At 39.1% G+C, this 20,745-nt stretch overlaps 1 protein-coding gene across 4 annotated transcripts in view; it reads right to left on the bottom strand.

Annotated features, from left to right (window-relative positions):
* The window catches only part of ANO10 (anoctamin 10), a 218,273-nt gene that overhangs the window by 163,551 nt on the left and 33,977 nt on the right, over window positions 1–20,745 (bottom strand). For all 4 annotated transcript variants that reach the window (XM_040246099.1, XM_040246097.1, XM_040246101.1 and 1 more), the window contains exons 8-11: window positions 19,575–19,649; window positions 17,623–17,805; window positions 9,495–9,686; window positions 3,520–3,648 (exon numbers count right to left, since the gene is read on the bottom strand). In XM_040246099.1, coding sequence (XP_040102033.1) covers window positions 3,520–3,648; window positions 9,495–9,686; window positions 17,623–17,805; window positions 19,575–19,649 — 579 coding nt within the window. The remainder of the gene's footprint in view (window positions 1–3,519; window positions 3,649–9,494; window positions 9,687–17,622; window positions 17,806–19,574; window positions 19,650–20,745) is intronic.

The raw sequence follows: 20,745 nt of genomic DNA, 5'->3' as shown, positions 1-20,745 counted from the left end.
AGAGCAGCCTGAGTGAATACAAGTCATTGTAAAAAAAAAATGTTTCAACAATCAAGTACAAATCTTCTTGGAACAAATGGAAAAACGGAAAATCTCAGCAAAACAAACAAAACTCAGATGTTATAATTACAACATAGAACTAAATGGAACTTTTAGAACTGAAAAATGTAATCACAGAAACTTTTAAAAACTCAGTGGATGGGGTCAATAGTATAGTGGAAATGACAGAGGAAAGAATCAGTGAACTTGAGGAATATGAATAGAATTCACCCAAACTGAGCAGCAGAGAGAAAAGAGGCCAAAAAAAAAGAAGCTGAACATAACCTTAGCAATCTGTAGGAAAATACAAAAAACAAACAAACAACATTCAGATCATCAGAATCCCAGATGGAGAAAAGAAAGAAGAAAGAGTATCTGAAGAAACAAGGTCTGAAATTTTCCCAAATTTGGTAAAAGAATAAGCCTAAAGATCTAAGAAGTGAAGTAAACCCCAAACAAATCAATCAATCCACACCAAGACCCATTATAACTCAATTTGGGGAAACTGAAAGTAAAGAAAAAACTTTGAAAGCAACCAGAGGAAAAGTGCAACAGTAGCTATCATCAGTCTGAATGAAAACAGATTCCTCACCTAAACCTTGGAGAAGGAAGTGCCAGAATCTTTTTCAAGTGCTGAAAGAAAAGAACTGTAATCCACGAATTCCATACCTTATAAAACTATCCTTCAGGAATCAAAGAGGGGGGAAAACAGTTATCAGATAAAGAAAAGCTAAGAGAATTTGTTGCTAGCACTGGTTAAAGGAAGTTCTCCAAACAGAAAGGTTACAACACAGTTTTCCAGGCCTGCCACAACAAAGTATCAGGAACCGGGTGGTCTAAACAACAAAAATGTGTTGTCTCACAGTCTGGAGACTAGGAGTCTGAAGTCATGGCTTCAGGGGCCCTGCTCCCTCTGAAACCTGGATGGGAGACTCCGCCCTTGGTGCTGACGGCAGTCCTTGGGGTTCTGTGGCCTGGAGCTAAAGCACTTCCATCTCTGTCTCCCTCATCACAGGGCACCCTCCCCTGGGTTTCTGCGTCTCTTCTCTTCTCGTCAGGACAATGGTCATACTGGATAAGGGTCTTCTCTACTCCAATACAACCGCACTGGAACTACTTAGAGCTGTAACAACTCCATTTCCAAATCAGGTCACATTCTGAGGTGCTGGGGGTCAGGAATGCAACAGACTTTTGGGGGAGACACAATTTACTAATAAGTTACCAAAGAAAAGTTTACAGACTATAGGTTGCCATTCATATAACATAACATATAATGTTATGTTATAACATTCTCAAAATGAGAAAATTAGAGAGAAGAGATTCATGACCACTGATGCTCACAGAGGTGAGCTGAGGGACCAGAATACCAGTGTGACTATAAGGGGGTAGGAGGAGGGAAACCTTTGTGGTGACGGAAATGCACATATCTTGACTGTAGGGGTTTAATGAATCAGTACATGTTATAAAATGACAACCGCACACACACACTATACCAGTGTCAAGGTCTCTGTTTTGAAATCATGTTACAGTTATGTAAGTTGTAACCATTGGGACGAACTGGGTGAAGGGTGCATGGGCCCTCTGTACTATCTTTCCAGCTTCCTTTGAATTATAATTATTTCAAAATAAAAGGCTTAAAAATGTAACAAAGTAAAAATTAAAGTCACAATTAAAGAATAATAAGTTTCCTATAGAAAACAAGGTTTTTCCTCACGAGAGTTTTTAATCGAGGCTTTTATTTCTGTTGTACTCTAAAGAACCAATTTAGATAATGACAGTAAAATAGTTGCTTGAATACTACAGGAAGAGACTAAAATGGTAAGAGGAGGCATAAGGGTTAGAACCTCAGGACAACAACAAAGTTCCTGTTAAAACTGATTAAGAGATCAGTTCCTGATATCTGATTAAGAGATCATGGATACAAAAGAAAACACTGGCCTAATGAACGGGAATATATAGGAAGACTCGGCCAGCCAGGAGTCTAGAAAAAGTGACGGCAAAATCAAGAAGTGGGAAGTGCTGAAATCATCCATCACTGCTTAGAAGCTGATGCTAGACACTGAGACCCGGCTCAAACAGAGGGAGGGAATGACTTTTAGGTTTTCTACATCTCTTAAGACTATTACACTCCTCTTTCTCTGCCACTAAAGTCACTAAGAAACCGTCTAATAACCAGCTCCACTTCTACTTGAACATGGACTGTTATAAGCATTGGGAAAGTCTCCTTATGGCAAATTAACTACCTGGTATTCTGGTCAGTTCCTTGTGAGTCTCATGATTTTTAAGTGAAAGCCAGCCCCAAAGCTGAAAGCCCCTAATGAGCTCCAGACGTGCTGACAAAGACAACCTCCAAGACCTGCAGAGTTAAAGGCCGTGTCTTAAATCAAGAAGATGCACTGTGAGCCTGGTCGTTTGGCCATCCCGTCTGAGGGGCCTCTGTCTTGGTCTTTCACTGCCACAGGTGGTAAGTCACTTTGCAAATAGCTCTCCAAAATCCTGTTCAGCCAACAAAATTCACAACAGGCTTACTTTTATCTGCAAAACATTCTCTTTCTCTGTCTACTTGCTGCTGTCTAAAATCCTTCTCCGAAATGCATACTCTACACACAACTTCTATCATGAACACAGATTCCTATCAAACATGCTAAAAGATCCAACAGAGCAAAGCAAAATCTCTTTCTTCTACTCCCAGAAACGTACAAGTTCATAATTTCATTTCTTAGGGTTAGCCCTAAGTCCTGAATCACCGCTCTGTGATGCTACCAAGTTCTGCTTTGACAAATTTTTACTACGATTCTATTTTTTTTAGTATCTAAAAATGAAAGATCACAGTATCCTTGACAACTATAATCACAACAAGAAAATTCCTGCAAATTCTTCCATTTGTTATTGATTAGAGTTTCATTTTCAAGATGTACAGTAATCTGTATTCAGAAATATGATAAACAAGTTAAATATCAAAGAAATACACAGACAGCCAACTTATACTTTGTATGTGATATTGTGAGTCTTCCTATTCTTTACATCTTGGAGTTTTAGAGTGTTTTACGATGAATCCCATACCTGCTGCAAATGAGACTTTAAACAAGTCATGATCAAAAAGTATTTCTTAGGATTTATTCGCTCAAGAAAGTAGAAGTTACAGATTCCCTAAAACTGACTAAAAAAAAACAAAATATTAAGTCCACAGAATTCTGTTTCAAATAGGATTTATCTCCTCAGCACTAGACACACCAGCACAATGGATGGAAAAGTAACAGTCCTGTTTGTACCATGGTGACTATTTTGTACGTAGACACCAACCAGGAATGCACAGCCTGGATCCTCAGGTGCTCCCATTACCTGAACTGCTTTGCCTTCTAACTAGTTAGTGCAAGTCACTGAACTGCCTATCAGTGACAGGCAGAGACATCACTGCCTTAGAAAAACACAGGCATCTGACGTAGAGACTATTTAAAATAGACTTAAATGTTCACTTACCTCCACGGCTACTACGATCAAAATGAGGTCTGTTTTTGACTCTGAGAAGAGTGCATTCACTTGTGGTGACATTCCAATCAGAGCACAGTTGGTGACCACAGATATAACACTCATTGTTTCAAAAGCCAACTGAAAGAAAAAAAATGTGAAATAAAAAAAATCACAATTGCGTGTGTGCTCAGTTGTGTCCGATGCTTTGAGACCCCATCAACTGTAGCATGCCAGGTTCCTCTGCCTATGGAAATTTTCCTGGCAAGAATACTGAAGAGGGTTGCCACTCCCTTCTCCAGGGGATCTTCCTGGCCCAGGGATCAAACCCATCCCTCCTGCATTGGCAGGCAGATTCTTTACCACCTGGGAAGCCCAAAAACCACAATGACTGTGTCCTTATTTCCTCCTTCTTTTTCATATTATTTAAAGTCAAAGAAAAAGTCTTTCCTTAGTTCTAAACATTCCAAGAACATGCAAAACTTTTTCTCTATAATGCCATGATTTTATTTAGGTCAAAAAAGACATACTGTTAGAAGGTATTTCAGATACTTTAGGCTTGAATATCCCAAACAATATGTTCTATCTTTCCAACTGGAGGTGGCCAGGGACCTGAATTTGGAACACATCCAAGAAAAATACACTATTAAAGTTACTTGACTCTATGTATATCTGAAGGGAAACTAAAGTAGTGCAATCAGAGGGAATGTTTTATATTCAAAAACAAAGATGACTTTAAATAGAATTCATTTTGTGAAACTGTCCTACTTAACAGACCACACATCACATCTGGTTCAGCCATACCCAAGGCACCAGTTACAATGACTCTTTTCTAGTGGCATTTACCAAATCACCTGTAGAACTTGAGAAAAACACAGATATCAGGCCCCACTGAGACCTACTAAGACCTCTGTGATCCAGGGTCCCACGAGGAGACCAGTACACATTACTGAGTGTGGACTGGGGAAACATGACCACTGTTCTTTCTTTTTTGTGTGCACAGCACTTGGTGATCACTACTTAAGAACTTACTAAGAAATGCAATTACCACTAGAAATATAGAAGCAAAACATGACTGAAGCTCAACTTAATAAAATCTTGTCCCATGAAGATTATCTAATCTCAACTTAATGAAATCTAGTCCCATGAAGATTATCTACCATCTTGTATTCTAAAAAATCCTTTGTGTAATCTTATTGTTTTTTGACAGTTTTCTTTATAACAAATCTACATGGGACTTTACCTTCTCTTAAAATAGCTTTAAATTTCTATTTATTTAATTATTATAAATTCAATCAAAAATCAAATGTTACCAGTGTACAGGGAAGAGTCTCCTTGTCCCCTTTCTCCCCCTTGTCAGTTTCTGTTCTTTCCACAAGATAACCACTATTATTAATTTCTTATATAACTTTCCAGACACTTTGTTTGCAAACAAATATAAGCAAACTTGAACAAATACTTTCTTATTCTCCTCTCAGCGTAATAGACATTGTCAAGTCCCTTGCTTTGGTCACTTAAAATGCTGTGTAAGTTATTTCGTGTCAGGACACAGAGACCATCATTCTTAAGTCACAACTGCTTAAGTATTTTATTGCATGAATGTACCAAGGTTTATTTAATCATTTCCTTATTGGTTATTATTACAAACAATGCTATAATTAGAAACCTTGCCAACACATCCTTTAAGAAGTGTGGAAGTAGGATAAATTCCTGAAAGTGGAATAGTTGAGTCAAAGGTGCCACTGTATTCATTATTCTGACAGTACCAAGCTAAACTCCCCAGGGTTGACCAGTTCACCTTCCCATCGGCAGCACAGGACAGTGTCTGACTTCCTGCATTTTTAATACATTTCTATCTAAACTTTTTGATTTTTAAATATCACTTATCATAAGTTATAATTTACATATAATAAATTGCACTCACTTATGATTACACTTTATTAAGCTATACTCACCTGGGAAACCACTATCACAAACAGGATATTTCCATTTTCCCCCAAAGATTCCTCACAATGCTTTGCAGTCCACCCTTCTCTTTATACCTGGCACCAAGCAAACTTTGATCCATTTTTTCGTCACTATACATTAGTTTGTTGTTTCAGAATTTTATATAGATTCACAGTATATGTGCTTTTATGTCTCTTCCTTTCATTCAACATGATTTTGAGGTTGATCCACGTTATATGTTACCAGTAATTTATTCTTTTTATTGCTGAGTAGTGCTCCATTGTATGAATGTATCATGATTTTTTTACCCATTGGTTGGTTTGGCAAATTGGGTTGTTTCCAGTCTTGGACTATTCTGAATAAAGTTACTATGGACACTCCTGTACAGTCTTTGCAAGGATATGTTCTTTCCCCTGGATTTCTAAGAATAGAGGTGCTGGGGTATGGTAGGTATATGTTGAACTATTTTTGTTTACAAATTGCAATTTAGTTTTGCAAGCATACACACCGAGGAAACTAGAATTGAAAGAGACACATGTACCCCAATGATCATCGCAGCACTGTTTATAATAGCCAGTACATGGAAGCAACCTAGATGTCCATCAGCAGATGAATGGATAAGAAAGCTGTAGTCTTCCATTTTAAAACAGGTATATAGTGTGATCTCACTGTGGTTTTCTTGTGCATTTCTCCAGTAGCTAATTCTAAATCTTTCCTTGAGCTCACTGATCATTTCCATATATTCTTTGGTGAAGCATTTCTTCAAATCTTGTCCATGTTTTTATTTAACTGTCTTATTACTGAGGTGCAAGAGTCCTTCACATAATCTGAACACAAGTTCTCTGGTAGACGTATGTGTTGTGAATATCTTCTCTCCTTCTATGTCTTGCCTTTTTTTCCCTGTTAACTTTTGAAGCGCAAACTCCCTTACCCCCTCATTTGGAGATTTAATTACCCCAAAACTATCAGTAGAGAGTCGATGATTTTCTCCATTTAACACATTTTACCTGTATCACATACTGAATTTCTGGACTTTCTATTTTGTTCCATTGACCTGTCTGAATAATGCACCAGCACCACTCTACTCTAACAACTGAGGTTATGTAACACATTTTAATACGTAAGAAGGCGTGCCCCTGACCTTCCTTAGAGTTTTCCTGCTATTTCCCTGTGAACTTGACAGTAAGTTTATCTAATTAAAAGAAGAACTTCCATGGGGATAGTGCTACATTTATAAGCTAATTTGTAGATTAATTTATTTGTAAATTAAAGGAGAACTGATACATTTAGGATATTGAGTCTTCCTATATTAGTTAGATATTGCTGTGTAACAAATCATCCCAAACCCTGTAACTTAAAAACAACAATCATTTCTTTAGTTCATTATTCTGCAAGTGGACAACTTAGACTATGCTTACCTAGGCAATATTTTTGGTCTAGCTGACCTTGACTGAGCTTCCTCATGTACGTGTGGTCAGTGGGTGGGTAAACTGGAGACATAATTGCCCTGAGGAGGCTAGTTAGAATTTCTAGAACAATATTCAGTAAGAGTAGGGACAGTGGACATTCTTGCATTGTTCCTAATCTTAGAAAGCATTCAATCTTTCACTAACAAGTATGGTTGTTAGCTTTTAGCTTTTTGAAATAGATGTTCCTTATCAAGTTGAAGCAATATTCTTCTATTCCTATGTTTCTGAGAGTTTCAAAAATGAATGAGTATTGGATGTTGCCAAATGCTTTATATATACTGACTGATACAATCATGAGATATTGTTTTCTTCTTTGGAATATTAGTATGGTAGACTACACTGGTTGATTCTGAATACTGAACCAGAGTTTGCATCCTTGGACAAAATTCCACTTGTCATGGTACATAATTCTCCTCATATACTGCTAAATATTATTAGTTAAGATATTATTAAGCTGTTCTTAAAGAGATGGGAATATTATACCACCTTACCTGCCTCCTGCGAAATCTGTATGCAGGTCAAGAAGCAACAGTTAGAACTGAACATGGAACAACAGACTGGTTCCAAATTGGGAAAGGAGTACATCAAGGCTGCATATTGTCACCCTGCTTATTTAACTTATATGCAGAGTACATCATGTGAAATGCTGGGCTGGATGAAGCACAAGGTGGAATCAAAATTGCCAGAAGAAATATCAATAACCTCAGATATGCAGATGACACCACCCTTATGGCAGAAAACAAAGAACTAAAGAGCCTCTTGATGAAAGTGAAAGAAGAGAGTGAGAAACTTGGCTTAAAACTCAACATTCAGAAAATTAAGATCAAGGCATCCAGTCCCATCACTTCATGGCAAATAGATGGGGAAACAATGGAAACAGTGAGAAACTTTATTTTTTTTGGCTCCAAAATCACTGCAGATAGTGACTGCAGCCATGAAATTAAAAGACATTTCTCCTTGGAAGAAAAGTTATGATCAATCTAGACAGCATATTAAAAAGCAGAGACATTACTTTGCCAACAAAGGTCCATCTAGTCAAAGCTATGGTTTTTTCAGTAGTCATGTATGGATGTGAGAATTGGACTATAAAGAGAGCTGAGCACAGAAAACTGATGCTTTTGAACTGTGGTGTTGGAGAAGACTCTTGAGAGTCCCTTGGACTGCAAGGAGATTCAACCAGTCTATCCTAAAGGAAATCAGTCTTGAATATTCACTGGAAGGACTGATGCTGAAGCTGAAACTCCAGTACTTCGGCCACCTGATGCAAAGAACTGACTCACTAGAAAACACCCTGACGCTGGGAAAGATTGAGGGTGGGAAGAGAAGGGACAACAGAGGATGAGATGGTTGGATGGCATCACCAATGCGATGGACAGGAGTTTGAGTAGGCTCCTGGAGTTGGTGATGGACAGGGAAGCCTGGCATGCTGCACTCCATGTGGTTGCAAAGAGTTGGACATGACTGAGTGACTAAACGAAACTGAAAGCTGTTTTGTGTATTTATTCACAACAGATATTAGTTTGTTATCTTCTTTTATACTCTGTCCTGATTTAGTACCATACTGATACTAAATTCATAGAATGAATTGGAAAATATTCCTTCCTCCTCTGTTTTCTGGGACAAATTATGTAAAATTGATGTTAATTTCCCTTTAAATGTTAGACTCTGCCAGTAAAACCATCTGGGCCAGGATATTTCTTTTTTGGGAATTTTTAATAGCATATTCAATTTCCTTGTAATTCTGAAGATACTCAAATTACCTATTTCACATTGAGTGAGTTGTGGTAGTCTGTACTTTTGGAGAAACTGGTCTATTTCATTTACGATTATATGTAGCCAAAAGATACAAAGAACTGATTGAAAATGAAAACACAGCATATCAAACTTTTGGGGATACAAGTAAAGCAGTGCTAACAAAGAAATTTGTAGAACTAAAGGCATATACCAGAAAAGAGGAAAAATCTCAAATCAATAGTCTAAGCTCCTACTCATGAAACTAGAAACAAAGAACAAAATAAACACAAAGAATCAGAAAGAAGGAAATAATAAAGATAAGAGTAGAAATCAATGAAATTGAAAGCAGTAAAATAACAGAGAAGATCAATGAAACAAAGAGTTGCTCCTTGGAAAAGATCAATACAATTGTCACACCCTTAACAAGACTAACAAGAAAAAAGAGACAATTCTCACACTTCACACTTTCTCTTTCACTCATGATTATTTACAAATGTGCTGTTTAGTTTTTAAGTGTTTGGTGATTTCCCTAAGATCTTTCTGTTACTGATTTTCAATTTGGTTCCACCACAGTCAGAGAGCACATTATGTGTAAGTTCAATTCTTAAAAATTTTTAAGTTTGTTTTATGCCCCAGGAGATGGTACATATTGTTGCAAGTTCTATAAACACTTGAAAAGAAAGTATATTCTATTATTTTTGAGTAGAAAGTTCCATAACATGGATTAGATTCTATTATTGGATAGTATTTTTCCAAAACTCTCCATAGAGCTTTTATTTAAAATCACAATGCTTGATTTTTAAATTTTTTTAAAATAATTTTTTCTCAAATAATTACCTGCCATACACCAATACTGGCTGAGGGTTCTGAGAATGGACGTTTGAAGACTCTGCACATTTTTAAGGCATCTGAATTAACCTCAGTGAGATTATTTAGCACAGCGAAGGCAGCTGCCAGTGGGTAAACACAGGAGAAAAGGCTCACATAACCGAACTGCAGGAATAATTCCAAGTAATCATCAAAGGTGCCCTGAAAATGTAAACAAGAAGAAAACAGGCATTGTTTTAATATCACTTAATAAGAGCAGTCTTTCCCAATACTATTCAAGGCAGGAGCCTCTAAGAACAGCAATAACAAAAATCTTAACAGTTTCTCCCAATTCCTTCTTCTCAACAACAGAATTTAAATTCAAAGACCATTTTATCTTAAAGTCCCTGAAATAAAGAATAAAAAATGATTTTGCTGCTCATATCATGTCAAATCACTAAAATATTACATTTTTTTCCTAAGATAAACAACAGCAAAGCTAAAGCAATTTGCTCCTGACCAAGTAAAAAGAAGGCAATGGCACCCCACTCCAGTACTCTTGCCTGGAAAATCTCATGGGCAGAGGAGCCTGGTGGGCTGCAGTCCATGGGGTCGCTAAGAGTTGGACACCACTGAGCGACTTCACTTTCACTTTCATGCACTGGTGAAGGACATGGCGACCTACTCCAGTGTTCTTGCCTGGAGAATCCCACGGACGAGGGAGCCTGGTGGGCTGCCGTCTATGGGGTCATACAGAGTCAGACACGACTGAAGCGACTTAGCAGCAGCAGCAAGTAAAAAGAAATGATCCCGTATCACTATTAGAAATCTTACATGATGGTCCCCTCACATCAGAGGCAAATCTCTACCCCTGAACTTCCATTAAAAACTTGATGGTGGTGATGCCAGCGAAAATGGCAAAGTAAGAACATCCAGAAGTTTTCTTCTCCATAAAAGCAAACAGAAACTAACTGTAAAATTTGTCAAAATTCACTGTTAGTATTCTGGAAATTAACTGAAGGCTTGTATCAATTATGGAAACATTTAGTCAAGAATAACAGCTTGATTTTGAGTCTCACCTTCTGCACCCCAGTTCTGTAGCAGCTTCAAAAAATAAGAATAGCATGCATTTCCATACCAGAGGGAGGAGAATGTGGCTGCAGATCTTTGAAAGTCTCATCCGAAAGGAAAGCATTATCTGGCCTGGCTCTAGAAGACTCCACTCAAAAGAATTCTCCCCATTTAACCTCAATGAGTCTTCGGGTGCTAAAGGTCCTCCCCCACAGATGTTAACTGAACTTTTTAACATCAGACTTGACCTGCACACAGATTTCTCAGGAGGCAGGTCAGGTGGTCTGGTATTCCCATCTCTTTCAGAATTTTCCACAGTTTGTTGTGATCCACACAGTCAAAGGCTTTGGCATAGTTAATAAAGCAGAAGCTGTTTTTCTGGAACTCTCTTGCTTTTTCGATGATCCAGCAGATGTTGGAAATTTGATCTCTGGTTCCTCTGCCTTTTCTAAAACCAGCTTGAACATCTGGAAGTTCATGGTTCACATACTGTCAAAGCCTGACTTGGAGAATTTTGAGCTTTATTAGCGTGTGAGATGAGTGCAATTGTGCAGTAGTTTGAACATTTCTTTGGCATTGTCTTTCTTTGGGATTGAAATGAAAACTGACCTTTTCCAGTCCTGTGGCTGCTGCTGAGTTTTCCATGTTTGCTGACATACTGAGTGAAACACTTTCACAGCATCATCTTTTAGGATTTGAAATAGCTCAACTGGAATTCCATCACCTACACTAGCTTTGTTTGTAGTGATGCTTCCTAAGGCCCACTTGACTTCACATTCCAGGATGTCTTGCTCTAGGTGAGTGATCACATCATTGTGGTTATCTGGGTCATGAAGATCTTTTTTGTATAGTTCTTCTGTGTATTCTTGCCACCTCTTCTTAATATCTTCTGCTTCTGTTAGGTCCATACCATTTCTGTCCTTTATTGAGCCCATCTTCAATGAAATGTTCCCTTGGTATCTCTAATTTTCTTAAAGAGATCTCTAATCTTTCCCATTCTATTGTTTTCCTCTATTTCTTTGCACTGATCACTGAGGAAGGCTTTCTCATCTCTCCTTACTATTCTTTGGAACTCTGAGTTCAAATGGGTATATCTTTCCTTTTCTCCTTTGTTTTCTGCTTCTCTTCTTTTCACAGCTATTTTTATAAGGCCTTCTGAGACAGTCATTTTGCTTTTTTGCATTTCTTTTTCTTGGGGATGGTCTTGATCCCTGTCTCTCCTGTACAATGTTACAAACCTCCATCCATAGTTCATCAGGTACTCTATCAGATCTAGTCTCTTAAATCTATTTCCCACTTCCACTGTATAATCGTAAGGGATTTGATTAGGTCATACCTGAATGATCTAGTGGTTTTTCCCACTTTCTTCAATTTAAGTCTGAATTTGGCAATAAAGAGTTCATGATCTGAGCCACAGTCAGCTCCCGGTCTTGTTTTTGCTGACTGTATAGAGCTTCTCCATCTTTGGCTGCAAAGAATATAATCAATCTGATTTCGGTATTGGCCACCTGGTGATGTCCACGTGTACAGTCTTCTCTTATGCTGTTGGAAGAGGGTGTCTGCTATGACCAATGTGTTCTCTTGTCAAAATTCGATTAGCCTTTGCCCTGCTTCATTCCATACTCCAAGGCCAAATTTTTGTGTTACTCCAGGTGTTTCTTGACTTTCTACTTTTGCATTCCAGTCTCCTATCATGAAAAGGACATCTTTTTGGTGTGTTAGTTCTAAAAGGTCTTGTAAGTCTACATGCTGCTGCTGCTGCTAAGGCGCTTCAGTCGTGTCCGACTCTGTGCGACCCCACAGACGGCAGCCCACCAGGCTCCCCCATCCCTGGGATTCTCTAGGCAAGAATACTGGAGTGGGTTGCCATTTCTTTCTCCAGTAAGTCTACACAGAACCGTTCAACTTCAGCTTCTTCAGCATTACTAGTCAGGGCATAGACTTGGATTACCATGATATTGAATGGTTTGCCTTGGAAACGAACAGAGACCATTCTGTCATTTTCGAGATTGCATCCAAGTTCTGCATTTCAGACTCTTCTGTTGACTATGATGGCTACTCCATTTCTTCTACGGGATTCTTGCGAGAGGCGAGTGATCTTTAACAATTGGAAATAGGCACCTGCACTGAAGTGGGATGCCTGGACACTGGTGACTCTGACTTATCACCTGAGCAGCATCACCACTCCTCCACAGGACCCAGAGGCCTGCTGCTCACACAGTTACCCCAGGGGGGCCAAGCAGCGCTCTACACGGTGCAGTGGACGGGGTGAGGGAACCATCCATGCCAGCTTCCAGCCTTCTCATTCTCATGATCGTTCAGTGCACATGCAAACATGACAGTTTAAGGAGACATCCACTGCAGTATTTTAAAGCAACATGAAACCAGCATTATAAATTCATAATTTTAAGTATTATTACTGTATTTCAGAATCAGTCTTTCACCAAGATACACATGCCAGATTCAATAGATGAGAGCTTTAGTAGAAGTCAGATTCTACTTCTAGTCAGTCTGTTTTTTATTTTACTAAAATATGAAATACCCAAACAAAATTACTGGGGAATTACAGAGTACTAGGGATAGCAGGAAGTGCTTCTTCCAGATGTTCTGGATATTTGGATGAAAAACGAACCCAGGGATTTTGAGTGAGTTTCACTGACTGTCTGCAAGCCTTGCCAAAGAGTAATGCCAACCGCATGTGTTTTGGGAGCTGGCAGGTTGACACTCAGCTGGGGATTCAGTGGTGAACAGTTTCTAAACAACTCTTTGGTTGCATTTGGCTCTAGAAAGAATGTCCTTATGTTCTGTTGCAGCATTGAGATGTGGTTTTTAAATACACCCAGCAATATAGCATCGATTTATTTCTCTGAAGAGTGAAGAAATCAAGCGTTGGGAAAGAGTGAAAATCTTAGCAATCAAGCCATTGTTACCACAATTCGTTCTTAAGAAATCCTGATAGCCTATGCTTGGCTTTCAAAATTGTGTTGTTTCAGCTCGTAAAATAAAAGGTTTAGGCTCTGCAGACATGTGTCGATGACAGTTTCTCAAAGATGCTCCACAGGGCAGCCTCCACAAGTCACATAAACATCGTCTGGCCTTTCTAGCATCCAGAACCCAGGGAGGCCCTTCCCTACAGAGCAGCACACCCCACATTCTGCATTTCCATCTCACAACAGGCTTTGCAGTGGCAGTAGTTACATGGTAACACTATCAGTACTTTGACACTTCTGAGTACTTTTGGTTCAGTCAATTCAGCAGACCAGGGACATAATCGTTCAGCAAGAAGCAAAAAAAAAAAAAGGCAAATTTAACAAAGTAAACAATCACATGTTAAAAAAATACACTAACCAAGACACAGGCTACTCTATCAGCTGCAAGTTAGCAAAAGAACAACTTACTAAGATGATTCTGAGGACCTATTCACAAACTTTAAGAACAAAGCAATCATTTATAATGCTATGGTATATCTGTGACATAGTAATTTTATATATCTAATTTATTACATGTATGAAAACCAAGTTTCAGGTTCCAGGGGATCCATCCCACCAGCCCCTCACACTGCCCCTGGAGAAACATCACGTCTCAGAGTTTCCCACCCAGAGTACATGAGAAGGAAAGAAAGTACAGGGTGAAGGCAACAGGCAGCACACAGCAGGGGCTGAGCCGCTCTTTTCCTGAAGCTGTTCTTTATTCAACATTGAACTGAGTGCCTGCTGAATGCCAGGCTCTCTGTTAGCAAGAGAGTTTCCACAAAACAACATGGAGACCCTATCCCAGTGACTGAGAAAGGAAAATTGCTAGCAAATGGCACAAACCCTAAAAAATATTAGCATATTCAGCATCACAATGTGGAATATTGAGGAAGTGAAGTTAATCACTTAAATGCAAATGTGGTGGTCCATTAAGAAACTTATGAAAATACTAATTGAAGGAGGTAAGATGATTGCAACAGAAGCAAAAAAAATGTTTTTTGATAAAATTCAACATTATTCATGATAAAAATTCTTCTCAAATAGGAAAGAGAAAAAACTTCTTAAATTGATAAAGTTACTGCCAAAAACATGGAACAAACATAATATTTAATGGTCAGAGAAAAAAAAAAAAATCAGGAACAAGATAAAGATTCTTGTTATAACTGTTTGTGTCCAAATTGTATTGAACATATTAGTGAGTCAAATAATAAAAAGTTTAAGGACTGAAGGAAGAAAGAAAATAGCCATTAGTGAAGGGAGGAGGGTTAAGAGTTTGGAATCAGCAGACATAAACCATAGTATTATATATAGGATGGAAAAACAACAAAGTCCAAGTAAATGTGCACAGGAAACTATATGCAATATCCTGTAACAAACCACATTAGATAAACCATGTATATATATGTATTCCTTTTCATATATATATGAAGGACTGGAAGGACTGATGCTAAAGCTGAAACTTCAATACTCTGGCCACTTGATGTGAAGAGCTGACTGGTTGGAAGAGACTTTGATGCTGGGAAAGAATGAGGGCAGGAGGAGAAGGTGACGAAAGAGGACAAAATGGTTGGGTGGCATCACCGAATCAACAATCATGCGTTTGAGCAAACTCTGGCAGATAAAGGACAGGGAAGCCTGGCGTGCTGCAGTTTATGGAGTCGCAAAGAGTCAGACACAACTTAGCAACTAAACAACGACAACAAATAACTGAATTACTTTGATGTACAGCAGAGATTAACACTGTGAATCAACCACACTTAATAAAGTTAAAATTGAAAAAGAAAACATCAGGGGACATATGTATACCTATGACTGAATCATGTTGCTGTCTGGCAGAAACCAACACAATACTGTAAAGCAACTATTCTTCAATTAATAAATTTAAAATTAAAAAAGAAAATGTCCATTATTTTATTTGTAGCTGAAATAACTGTCTACATACAAATATCCAATAAAATTTTAAAAAGTTGGAAATAATAGAATTCTGCAAAGTTTCTGGATAAAAGATATAAAAACCAATGACCATTCCTATATGCCACCAACAAACAATTAGAAATTATTTTTAAAGACCTACCATTTATAGGGAACAGAGTAGTCTCAGTATCTATCGCAGATGACCTATTCAACACAAAGTGAAAAAGAACCTAAGCAAAAAAGAGCCTTTGCAAACTGTCTGTCACCGGATCAGTCATGTAACAAGGCAGCCCTGTACATGGAGCAACCCCTCCCCGCAAACTGCCCCGTCGAAGCCTCCCGATGGGGTATAGTGGAGGCCCACCTCCAGAACTGCTGAACCTGAATCTCAGGAGGAAACAACGGGACAAACTGGCTTCACAAAAATTCACGCTCTGAAAACCAAAAAGGTGCGGGGATTACTCTGCTAAGTCCCTTCAGTCGTGTCCGACTCTGTGCGATCCCACAGACGGCAGCCCACCAGGCTCCCCTGTCCCTGGGATTCTCCAGGAAAGAACACTGGAGTGGGTTGCCATTTCCTTCTCCAATGCATGAAAGTGAAAAGTGAAAGGGAAGTCGCTCAGTTGTGTCTGACTGTTAGCGACCCCATGGACTGCAGGCCACCAGGCTCCTCCGCCCATGGGATTCTCCAGGCAAGAGTAATGGATTACTCTAGCAGTTTCCAAACCTTCAGGTCTCCGAAGCCCTAAACTCTTTCAAATCACTGATGATATCCTAAAAGTTATTATACCTAGCATTAATGACTGTTAGAAATTAAAAAGCAGAACTGAAAAAATATTTCTCACTGACTTACTTCAAAAATAAAAAGCATATTAACATAAATAAAATATTGTTTGAAAAATAATTACATTTTCCGAAATACAAAAATGTTGAGTGTGGAGGATGGAACTCACTTACATCTTTGACACACATTTTTGATGCCTAGCTCGTGAGAAGGCATCTCTCATTTGCTGTGTGTCAATACAGTATTCCAGTTGGAATACTCACCATGAAAACTCAGCTGCACACAGCTATGCGGTTGGCTATGAGCCGCTCCCAGGACTGGGACAGCAGTGCTCAGTGAGATCTGAGGGGCTACACAGCCCTGGGCCTGTTACTGGACGAACTGGGTCAGCAGAACCCCAGTGGATGGCCTCTGGTAGAGACATTATGGAGAATTTCTTTCTCCTTATATTCTGTCTCACACTTTCCAAGCTTTCTACAGTGAGTAAGCAAGTATTACTCTTTGGAATAACGTTTTAGTCTCAGTTAAACTCCTTTTCCCCAAAGCTTGGCAACACTGTTTTAGATTCATAATGTAGCACTCAGGATGATTTTACAGAAAATACAATTCTAAGCTCACTGGCTTCAGTGAGGAAACAATGTTCCTGGAGGTAAGGATGAGTGCATAGCAAACAGCGATCCAGAACAAACGCATCCCCAAAGCACAGCCCCGTTTCCAAATCAATGGAGAGAGTTAAACCCGTAATAACTCGTGTTGCTCTTGTGAGAAGAGTGAAGGAGGAACTTATAGGAGATGAGGAGGGAAGAACGGTCAGATAACGCAGGACCCTGCAAGCAAGTTAAGTTACTAAGGAGAGAGACATTTAAGCCCAGCGTTCACTCATAGACCCATCGCCTGTGAGGGAAATTAGTACACCGCTTCCTTCACTTCACATCAGAGAGCCCATGCTGAATAACAGAAAGACTCTGAATAGAAAAATCTTGAATCCTATTTCTGATTTAGGCACCCAAGTGATTAACAACACAGAGCTTTATCTACCTATTATTAACCTATTCCATTGTTAGCGATGGGCTTCCATTTTTTGAGTACAAAGTGTCCAGAGCACACAATGGCTCCATGTCCGTCTTGCCTCTCCTCTGCTCTGCCGTCTTTGAAACAGCCCCGCCACCCTCAGCAGAGCAGTCTCACAATTCATGGGACTCATCCTTTGCCTGTTAGACATAAACTCCAGGCTCAAGACAGCAGCATCTTGACACACTGTTCCTTCTTTTTAACTGTAAAGTACTTCATGGTAAGGAAACTGGCTGGAAAGCAGTCATACCTGAGATGATGAATATGTACATATTTGTCGTATACAGTCTGCACATGACTATTATTATTCACTTTAAATGTTTAATTCGGCAATATCCAAACTTACCAAGTAAGTTCCCATTTCCTTTTCCAGAACGACCTGTTCATATAATGTAGCATCGATGTCTGCCTTTAAAGCTTCCACCTTCTTCTTCACCCGCACATGGTGCTTCTTTTGGAGCCAATAAGGAAGAAGAGACTCTACAATTTGGTTAAGGATCTGGGAGGTAATCAGGAGAGTAGCCAAGCTCTAAAGAGAAGCACATAAATGATATTTGGCAATGTGACTTAACAAAACCAAAGCATGAGTACAATTATGCAGTTAAAAGAAAAAAAACAGGAATCTAACAAATATTGTATTATTATGTTATAAAAACTAGTATCAGAAAAGCTAGGTATAAAAAAATTAGGAGCTAAGTGTTAGAATGATGTTTCTAATTCACTGGTTCTTCACAAGACAGACTAAAATACAAAAAGAGTATAATACAAATAAGATTACAATAGAAAACTGGTTATGAGTTGGGAGGACAACAAATTAAACAGAAATTGTGTTTTTTATAATCTCATGTGAGTCTAAATGATGTCACCAACTTCGAAAGTTTAGTCAGAACTTACTACAAAATTAATATATGCTCCCTCACTGTAGAAAAACTTAGGAAAAAAGTCAGCATTAACTTAACAACCACATCAGAACAACTGCTAACATCTTACTTAAGTATTTCTTCCTCATGATATGTAAAAACAAAAGTAGAAACATCTGTATGTATACAGCTTTGTAGATTTCTTCTCTCACTATTCTGTGAGCACTTTCCCATGTCATGAATAATTCTTTTTTACTAGCCCATGCACTGTGGTTGAATATAAGTACTATTTTCAACTGCCACTGTTAGAAAGTGCTGCTCCTCACCTATGTGCATGAATCTTCATCCCACCTTTGATGACTTACTAGGAATGGAATAAGGTTCTTAGGAAAGCTACTCAAGTAGTTCCCAGAGGTATTGTGTCAATTTCCACTCTTCCCAGGTAGGCATCAGGGTTTCCATCACAAACCACCTTTGCTGATATTAAAATTCTTTGTTTCAAAGAGTTCTTCCCTGCCCCTCATCCCCTGTTAAATAAAGGAGACTCTCAAAAGTATAAGAAATGAGGGGTCATATCTCACTAACACACTAATGGTGGGACTGGAGAGGTATGTATGTCTAACCTATTGATTTCAAATGTATTATTTTCAAAAATAATTTGTAAAAGTAGCATTATATCTAGTTTAGTTACTAGGAACACAGTATTTTACTTTTATGTCAGCTTTTAGAACTGTAACTACAAAATCTTTTTAACTTTCTGTTATACACATTTTTTAATTTCTTGAAAAATGATCCCAAGCTCTCATATAAAGATTAAGAAGCCTAAACTTTGAGACACTAACAATCACCGTATATCAAAACCAGAAAAGAATAGCCCTTACTGGTAGGTGGCTCAAGTATTAAAAAGAAAGAGAGAATTTAGAAAGCAATAATTTATACTTCATTATGATTATGAGATCCAGAAATGGTAACACAACAAAATATATGTCAGACTTTCATAAACATCTCAGAAATGAGACAACGCTGCATAGCATCTGCTGGTCTGCAAGTTTAACAACTTACTACTTTAAAAATGAAATGTGTAAGACCATTATACCAATCAGCCCCACCCTGAGCACACAAAAGTTCAATTGATGAATTCATTTTTTGCTGTTAAAGTTGCTTTTACAAACTTTGGTATGAACTATATATTTGATTTTAGTGCCCTAAATGATTAATTTTGCATTTTGGTTAGCTTCAACTAATTTCTTTCCAGTTGAGCACAATACCTAGTGCAATTGCTAATGGTTTTTTTTTTTTTTTTTAAGAACTGGGCTTAGAAATACACAAAATTTAATAATTTTCTCAAGATAATAATGGGAAGGCCATTATATTACTATACTATAGGAAAGCACCTTGCAAATAAAAAAAACCGACACCTTCTGTTTTTTACACTCACCTGACGCAAAAGCTTCATATCCCTCAGGACAAAGGCAATGTAGAAAAGTGAGGCAAAGCAATTCAGAAAGTTGAACTGCCAAAAAAAAAAAAAGAGAGAAAGCAATACTTAATATTGTGTCACTGAACTTTATTACAATTTGTGGAGCCCCATACCAAGGTCATCTCTGGAACTGAGAGAGCCCCACAGCAACCATTGCCATGAGTCCTCCTGATCTAAACTGGCCAGCTACCTGACCCCTTATTAGGTAAAAATACCCACCCTAACCAATCACCTAATGCCACCCTTCTAGCAGGAATTTTCTTTGTCTTGAGGCTATAAAAACTGGCTACCAACCCAGGAAAATCATATGCTCTCCCTTAAGCCAACCTGCTGTTCCTGCTCTAATGAACTTCTCTTCTCATTCTGCCTCTTATTTGGACATTCTTTTCCAACCCACATACAGACAGCGACACAATTGTAAATATCACATTTAAAGATGTCATGAGGGACTTCTGGTCCCAACAAGATGGCAAAGACTTGTTTCTCCTACACCCCACCTCCCCCCACCACGCCAGGAAGCACACCTATGAACTCCAGAAATACCACGAGAGGCAACCAAAGCGGAACTCGGAACGGTGCTGAGAGGACTGCACAGCACCAGCACATCTTAGGTCCCTACCACTTTCTTACAAAAGAGAGAGTCCAGTATCTCCCACCCCCAACCTGGTAATCTGGGCGGCCTGGGAGGCACAGTCCCTGCCCACCCTGCTTAGAATAGGAGTCCTGCAACAGGCAGGCCCAGCGTCACTAACAGCGAGCTGCCAGGGCACGTGCTCTCTTTCCTCTCTGCCCTGCCGGGCCTGCCACTCCCCGCCCCACAGAGAAGATGCCTGGATGAAGGGGTCAGCACCCAGTAAAAAGGGACCCAGCCCAACAAGCAGCCCAGCCCTGGAAGCCTCTCTGTGCCCAGGAATCTGAGGCTCCCCTCTCTCCCAGAGACAGAGCTAGGAAGCCAGGTGGCAAGAGCAAGAGAGACGAGCCACAGCAACCAGCCGGGTAGCATCTTTGTCACCACGGGCCTGAGACTGCCCTGCCCAGACACACGGTTCAGGGGCTGGGGGTGTAGATGTGGGGGTGGGGATCCCACCATAACACCTGCCATTTCGTTTCTTTTTTGGTGGCGCCATGC

This window comes from Oryx dammah, unplaced genomic scaffold (genome assembly GCF_014754425.2).
Source record: "Oryx dammah isolate SB20612 unplaced genomic scaffold, SCBI_Odam_1.1 HiC_scaffold_9, whole genome shotgun sequence".
In the NCBI taxonomy this organism is placed as follows: Eukaryota; Metazoa; Chordata; class Mammalia; order Artiodactyla; family Bovidae; genus Oryx; species Oryx dammah.
The sequence above is the reverse complement of the archived record's forward strand: the minus strand, read 5'-3'. Positions and strand labels throughout refer to the sequence as shown.